The 7,483-nt window shown below is 42.1% G+C and overlaps 1 protein-coding gene across 1 annotated transcript; it reads left to right on the top strand.

Moving 5' to 3' along the window:
- Positions 1-4,533: 4,533 nt before the first annotated feature.
- On the top strand, positions 4,534-6,849 carry LOC127684316 (oogenesin-3-like). The gene is made up of 3 exons (XM_052181264.1): positions 4,534-4,820; positions 5,263-5,853; positions 6,270-6,849. Exons 1-3 carry the CDS (start codon positions 4,534-4,536, stop codon positions 6,847-6,849), a joined length of 1,458 nt encoding a protein of 485 aa, XP_052037224.1.
- The last annotated feature ends 634 nt before the right edge of the window (positions 6,850-7,483 follow it).

Below are 7,483 nucleotides of genomic sequence, written 5' to 3'. Positions count from 1 at the left end.
TTTATTCTCCCTTCTTAGTGAGATTCAACCTTCCTAGCTAGGGCCTTCCTTCTTGTTTAGATTTGTTGTGGAGTTTAATATGGTACCTGTATTTTATGGCTAATATCCACTTATAAATGAGTACATACCTTATTTGTCCATTTGGGACTGGGTTAGCATGTCACTCAAGATGATGGACTCAAGTTACAACCATTTGCCTGAAAATGTTATGATGTCTTTGTTTTTAATAGCTGAATAGTATTCCATTGTTTAGAGGTACCTCATTTTCTTTATTTATTCTTCAATTGAAGGACATCTAGATTGTTTCCACTTACTGCCTATTATGAATAAAGCTGCTATGAACAGAGTGGAGCAAGTGTCTTTGATGGATGATGGAGCATCTTCTAGGTATGTGCTCAGCAGTGTTATAGCTGGATATTCAGATAGAACTTCTTCCAGGTTCCTGAGAAACTACCAAAATGATTTCTAAAGCAGTTGTATACGTTTATACTCTCACCATCAATGGAGTGATCACCTTGCTCCATCATGCCTTCTCCTAAATAACCTTTCCAAAAGGGAGTAAAATTCAAAGGAGCAGGATTTAGTATCTGGTGGGACAAAGGTAAATTGTGTTAATGTTGGTTCTTGTGACAGATTTTACATGCTGAGCCTGATGAGGGTTTATATTTGAGACAACTAGAGGGTACAACAGGCCACAGAGATTTATCTATTGGTGTGTATTCTCCAGAGAAAACTATCCAGATATGAGTTTAAGGGAATATTAAACTGGGTCTTTACTTCCCAGCCTATACTTGGTGTTCAAGATATTTTAAGAACAAAGATGGTCTGGAGAGATGGCTCAACAGTTAAGAGCACTGACTGCTCTTTAAAAGGTCCTGAGTTCAAATCTCAACAACCACATAGTGGCTCACAACATCCATGAGATCCGAGGATTCAATAACCTCTTCGGGTGTGTCTGAAGACAGCTACAGTGTACTTATATATAACAATAAATAAATCTTAAAAATCTGTTAACAAGAAAAGTTAGCCAGAAGCTGAATAACAGAAATCAAAAGCAAGGTTAGTACATTTAGAGACTTTCCTAGATGTATGAGCTATAATAGTCTAGGTTTTGTTTTGGTGTTGGCTTGTGGTACTTTCCGACCTGCTGAGTTTTATGGTCTGAATGGTATATCCATCTGCCATGGAGTCAGTTGTGCTAATTTCTGGAATCCTATTAAGGTCTGTGGCCCTCTTCTATTATCCATGGTGCCATTCCCCAAGTGTCTGTTTTATGTTATTTTATTTAAAAACTTTAACATTTGTTTTGGAGCAGTGATTGGAATTGGGTGGGACATGGTGAGCCTAACCAGGTGGATGATTGAAAAGGCTCTCCTTGCTGCAGTGGGTGGAATAGAGGCTTTGAGAACAGAAGATGACAAGTCATGGTGTAAACTGCCCGATCCTTCAAGTCTCACTGCCAAGCTGTTATCTGACAAAGGACCACAGGTCTCAGTGTTGTTGGTTAGGACCTGATTTCATTATGTAGTTCCGGCTAGACTCACTTGACCATCCTCCTGCCTCCTGTAATAATGTGTGTGCATGTTGTAGATATCATGACAACTGAGCTGTATCCTCAGTATCAACATCAAAAGATGAATAATTTTACACCATCCTCTTCCTTGGCATGCCCCAGCATCCAGCACAGGTCTAAACCTCCAGAAGAGATTCATAATGGAGACCATGCCAAAGGTCCTTTAACCCTAACATTCTCTGTTTTATACTATAAGACCCAGAAAAATGAGGGTGCCCCACCACCCCATGCCTCAGAAGGCGGCACCCAAATCACTGGTGAGAAACAGTCTCTATGCAATAACATGAGGATTTCTTTATTCCAGAATTCTGGGTTCCACAGCAGTACATCATGCAGGGGTAGAGGACTGAGGACCCCGTGCAACTGAAGTCAGGGGTATTTAAAGGGGAAAAAATCACAAGATAAGGGTTGGAGGAAAAAACATGCACGGAATGGGGAAGTACAGAATGAGAAAGTAAGGAAGGTTAGAGATTATCTGGAGCAAAGGAACTTGTAGCATTGTATAGTTAATCATTTGGAACTAAAAAAAAGGGTGGGCTATCTTTCTCAAGCTGAAACCAGAAAAACATGTTACTCTGTGCTGGGCTAGTTGTTTAGAGGTCTAAAAACATTGAGTTGGGGGGGTCTCCCAATACTTCAGGTCAATCATGAGGAACAGTCCTGTAAACCCTAAGCTGACTCACTGTCAGAACTATGCTGTTCACATAAGAATAAAACTCACAAGAGGCAGTGGTAGAGTATGCCTTTAAACCCAGCACTTGTGAGGTAGAGGCAGGCGAGGCTATCCTGGTCTACAGAATGAGTTCCAGGGCAGTCAGGACTACAGGGAGATACCCTGCCTCGTAAAAACAGCAAAAACAAAAACAAAACAAAACAGAGAAATAAAACTCACTCAGATGTGGCAGCTCACACCGTATCATAGGGAAGTCTGAGGCAGGAGGGCTGTTAAGAGCACTGACTGCTCTTCTGAACGTCCTGAGTTCAAATCCTAGCAACTACATGGTGGCTCACAACCACCTGGAAAGAGATCTGACACCCTCTTCTGGTGCTGGTGTGTCTGAAGGCAGCAACAGTATACTTAGTTATAATAGTAACTAAATCTTAAAAAAAATTAAAAAACAAAACAAATCCAAGTCTATAAATCCATCACTAACAAGTCACATCAGTGTTCACTAATTCTGTCAGTGGATGGAGTTCATAACTACTTGTTGCACTAGTTTAAGTTCTTTTCCTGGGCTGAGATTTTATCTAATGTACCCTGACATCATCTAAATTCCCAAATGAGAAAAGAAAGTGTCTTGTCATTCAACTATTAAATCAGACTGCAGATTTTGGTGGGGAGGGTGTATTTACAAAGTGGGCGGTTCGGTGGAAAGGTATAAATAGAGTGGCTGGAGACACACACAGGGTTTTGGAGCCTAGAGCCACTTGGAGTCACCGCTTACCCCTGCTGGAATCTAGAGATTTTTAAACGTGTTCAGATCAGGTAAAATTTCCTTAGCTCCACTGGGGCACTCAATCTCACTCAGCAGAATCTAGCTTTAAATTCACCTGAATGTGTCATTTGTATATATTTTTAGTTAACTGATTATTTTCTTTTTGAGATAAGGACATAATTAACAGAGCTTCTGCTGCTTCAGCAACCCGAGGGCCAGCTAACCATCAGACCAGTGTGTGTTGCATATAACAAGTCTTTTTTTTTTATTTTTTAAGATTTATTTATTTTATGTATGTGAGTACATTGTTCTCAGACACAACAAAGGAGAGTGCCAGATCCTATCACGGATAATTGTGAGCTACCTCCTGTTTGCTAGTAATTGAACTGCTGAACTATCTCTCCAGCCCACAAGGCATTTTTTGAGTCTGTAGTTTCTGTGTGTATTTTTGAGACAGTCTCACTCTGAATATCAGGGTAACACTGAACTCCAGGAAATTCTGTGGGGCATTCCAGATATGAGTATTCAAATGCCTTGACTGTGCTGATCTTTTCTCCGGTACTAGGTGAATGCTTCTTTTTGTTTTTGTTTTTGATTTTTGGTTTCTTTGAGACAGGGTTTCTCTGTGTAGCCCTGCTGTCCTGGAACTCACTCTGTAGACCGGGTTGGCCTCAAACTCAGAAATCTGCCTGCCTCTGCCTCCCAAGTGCTGAGATTACAGGCATGTAACCACCATGCCCGGCTCTTACACATAATTTCAAATTCTTTTCTTTTTGGTCTTCCATTCATTTTTGGAGAGGTTAGGCAGGGCAGTCTTGAAGTCTAGAAGTAACCTGCCATGACATAGAGCTACTAAGTTTCCTGACTTTAACATGGAAATAATAAACTCCATCTCAGTCCTGTCTTTGCAAATGTTTTACATACAGCTACAGACCTTGGCAATGGCTATTAAAGGTTTGCAGACTCAGTTTAGTGTTTTACCATCCTGTTCTGCTATGTAGCTTGAAGAGGACAAACTTGCAGCCCACTTAACCTCCTCTGTTGAAATGCCAGTGCATGTGATAACCAATCATTGAAGTCAATAATTAATGATGCCTATTACACAGATTTCCTCATTCCAGACTGGGTCAGCTGGGAGGATACAGACTGTGGGAAGGTTGGGGAACTGGGTATATGCATCTCCAATTGTCTCTCCAGGGCCTGGGGTGTTGAACAGTCTATCAAGATGTGTGCGGGTTTTCTTGTTGACCCCTTCTCTGTAGGGTGTATTTCTCTGAGCTATGGTTGGAATTGGATGGGTGTATTTGGGAAAGAGCCCACTTTGAAGAGGTTTCTCACACCAGAGAGAAATATGGCTTTAAAACTAATATCCAGTGATCAAAATGCATAACCTGCAACCTCTACCATCACAGCAGTGATATTGGGAAGAGAAGTCTTTGTGTGGAAGACAGGCTTTCAAAGTTTTCTGAATGGTGTCTTTGCGTTTTTGCTTCCCAGGATCATCTTTTCTGAAAACCAGTCACAATGAGTGTTGACTCTGTGTCCACACTCTTTCAGTGGGCAAGGCATACTCTAATAAAGGAGGAAGCTTTAGCCATTTCTACTCTGGAGGAACTTCCCAGTCACCTACTTCCAGAGATGTTCAAGGGGGCCTTCACCGGCAGGCATACAAAGGTCCTGAAGGCAATGGTGTCTGCCTGGCCCTTCCCATGTCTTCCTGTAGGAGCTCTGATAGATGACCCTCACCTGGAGACTTTGAAAGCACTGCTTGATGGGTTGGATGTCCTGGTAACACAGAAGGTTTATTCCAGGTAAGCAAAACCCAGCTAGGGTGGAGGAAGGCTCTGTGTGTGTAGAGAAGGAACATCTGGGAACAGGGAGTATTTGGCCAAAGGTGGACCAGAGGCTTCTGATAGCATCAGCCTAGAGGGTTGTAGAATATTGGGCTTGGCCTCAGCCATCAGAGCAAATGATGGGATTTATGGAGGACACAGCTCCTGAGGAATAACCTGTCCCTGTTTGTCACACAAGTATAAGTGGAATGAGACTGGGATAAAATGGAATGGAATGAAGGGAGACAGATAGGGCTGCAGCTGATTCCTTTTTAACTGAACATGTGGCACAAGGATACTATAACATATATCAAATGCATAGGGAAAAAGGCATTTGGAAGAAATAGTTGAAGTGTGAGATGTGGACCAGGAATGGACCATAAGGTATGTCTAATCTTCTGAGAATTCTACCCATCTACAGTAGGTGCAAACTCAGAGTGCTTGATTTGAGAAGGAATGTGCACCACGACTTCTGGAACATATGGACTGGATCCCGTGAAGATCACTACTCACCACAGATCTTGGCACAGAAACAGCCAGTAGAGACCTGTCCTAACCACAGAAGGAAGATACATTTTAAGGTGGTAACTGATTTTGAAGTCATGAAGGCCAGTTTTGATGAATGGACCATATACTTGTTGCAGTGGGTCCAGCAGAGAAAAGCTTCCATTCATCTATGCTGTAGGAAGCTGCACATTTGTGCCTCACCAGTCTCTACTGTCATAAATGTCTTTAAATGGGTAGATTTAAACTGTATCCTGGAGCTGAGGCTAAGTCAGTGGTGTCTTGAATTCCTGGAAGACCTTGTTCCTTACCTGGAGCAGATGAGTAATCTTCGCACCCTCATGTTAGAGGGAATTAAGAAGTCCTTCAGTTTTGTTGCGTGTGAAGACGAGGAGGACGATGAGTGGCAAAGCATGTTGCTTTCTCTGCTCTCCAACTTCAACTGTCTCGAGAATCTCTATTTGAATGATATCTACCTTCTAGAAGACTCCCTTGACAAGTGGCTCAGGTAAACACAACTCTTTTCCTTAGAAGTTAGTAAGACCTTGATGGTCTGACCACTGTAAACCTAGGAGTGTTAGAGATATACATAGCATATCTGAACAGATGAGTTCTGTACTCAGATATGTGTGACCATGTACCTGCATGCTTCTAATTGCTTACATGTGAAAGGTTAGTTTGAGTCAGTAAGGGGTTGAGTAGATGATGGAAAATATGTGACACTGGATTTGAAGATGAAAATGGACACAGTTGTGGTAGGGAACAGATCTAAGTTCTCTTAGGTACATCCATTCCCTAGAATGAATGAAACTGAAACCATTATAGATAGACTAGATTTGGAACAAGTGTTACCTGAGGTCCTTTCAAGCCCACCAATGCTCTTGAATACCATTTTGCAAAAATAATCTCTTGCTTTCTCCCTAGCTGCCTGACGAACCCTTTGGAGACCTTGTCAATTGTGGACTGCCCTCGGCTCTTACAGTCAGACTTTGAGTACCTGCCCAATTGTCTGAATATTTGTAAGCTCAAGCATCTGAACCTGAATGCTCTCTTTCTATCTGATGTAGGCTATGAGCTTCCCGGGCTCATCCTTGAGAACATTACAAGTACCCTGCAAATTCTGGAGCTGGAGCGGTGTGGAATGAATGACTCTCATTTCAAAGCCCTCTTGCCTGCCCTGAGCAAATGCTCCAAGCTCTTCAAAGTCAGCTTCTCTCATAATTACATCTCTCTGTTTGTCCTGAAGAGCCTTCTTTGTCACACAGCCAAGCTGAGCCAGTTGACCCAGGAGCTGTACCCTGCCCCTCTGGAATGCTATGATGGTTTCAAGATACTTAAAGACAGATTTAAGCAACTTTGTCCAGAGCTGATGGACATAATTAGGGCCCAAAGGCAGCCCAAGAAAGTCTCCTTTGCTACTCGTACCTGCTTGGAGTGTTTACATTCCTGTCATTATCATTATAACATAGAGTACACAGAATGCCTTTGTCAGTGTCTTTGTTAGTAAGTAGAATAAGGTCCTTCTGGTACCAATAATGGAGCACCATGTATGTGTATGTCATTGCTTGCAAATAATAAAGATGCTGAGCTTTTGGGATGCTAGTGCATCTCCATCAGCCCACAGCCCATTTGATTCCACGTTTTTAATCTCTTTCTTTCTCCATCGCCCTAATCATGTCACTCTTAAAATTGTGCAGGTCATGGCATCCTATAGGCAGGTATGTCATCAAGGAGACCCAGAGGACATGGCTTTACTTTGGAAAGAAATTGGCTTGCAGTGGGTTCAGATCCCAGGGACTGAGATTGACATGGAAAATAATGCAATGAGGTTGAAGGAGACTGGGGGAGTCAGAAAGACAATTATACATTTTTCAATGATTATTTAGTATCGGACAATTATAAGCTTGTAAATATTGTTCCCTGAAGTTTTAGTTAGTGAGGGTTTTCCTAGAATTGTAGCTGTAAAGGTACAGTTGGACCCTGGAACCTGGAGGAGTACTGAGAACCTGGAGTAGGGCCCAGAGGTCATGGTATTCTGAGAAGCTCTAAGAGAACCTGGAGTGCTAATCATGCAGGGTTGTTTCCTCAAAGTAGAAAAAAAAAAAATTGCCCACATTTCATCCAGAAAGCTGAGGGCT

Source organism: Apodemus sylvaticus, chromosome 5 (genome assembly GCF_947179515.1).
Source record: "Apodemus sylvaticus chromosome 5, mApoSyl1.1, whole genome shotgun sequence".
Taxonomy (NCBI): Eukaryota; Metazoa; Chordata; class Mammalia; order Rodentia; family Muridae; genus Apodemus; species Apodemus sylvaticus.
This window is presented reverse-complemented; position numbering and strand designations above follow the sequence as displayed.

Coding starts and splice junctions, on each gene's coding strand:
- LOC127684316 (XM_052181264.1), top strand. CDS start 4,534: ATGAGTGTTGACTCTGTGTCCACACTCTTTCAGTGGGCAAGGCATACT. Junction 4,821..5,262: donor ACACAGAAGGTTTATTCCAG/GTAAGCAAAACC, acceptor ACCCATCTACAG/TAGGTGCAAACTCAGAGTGC. Junction 5,854..6,269: donor TCCCTTGACAAGTGGCTCAG/GTAAACACAACT, acceptor CTTTCTCCCTAG/CTGCCTGACGAACCCTTTGG.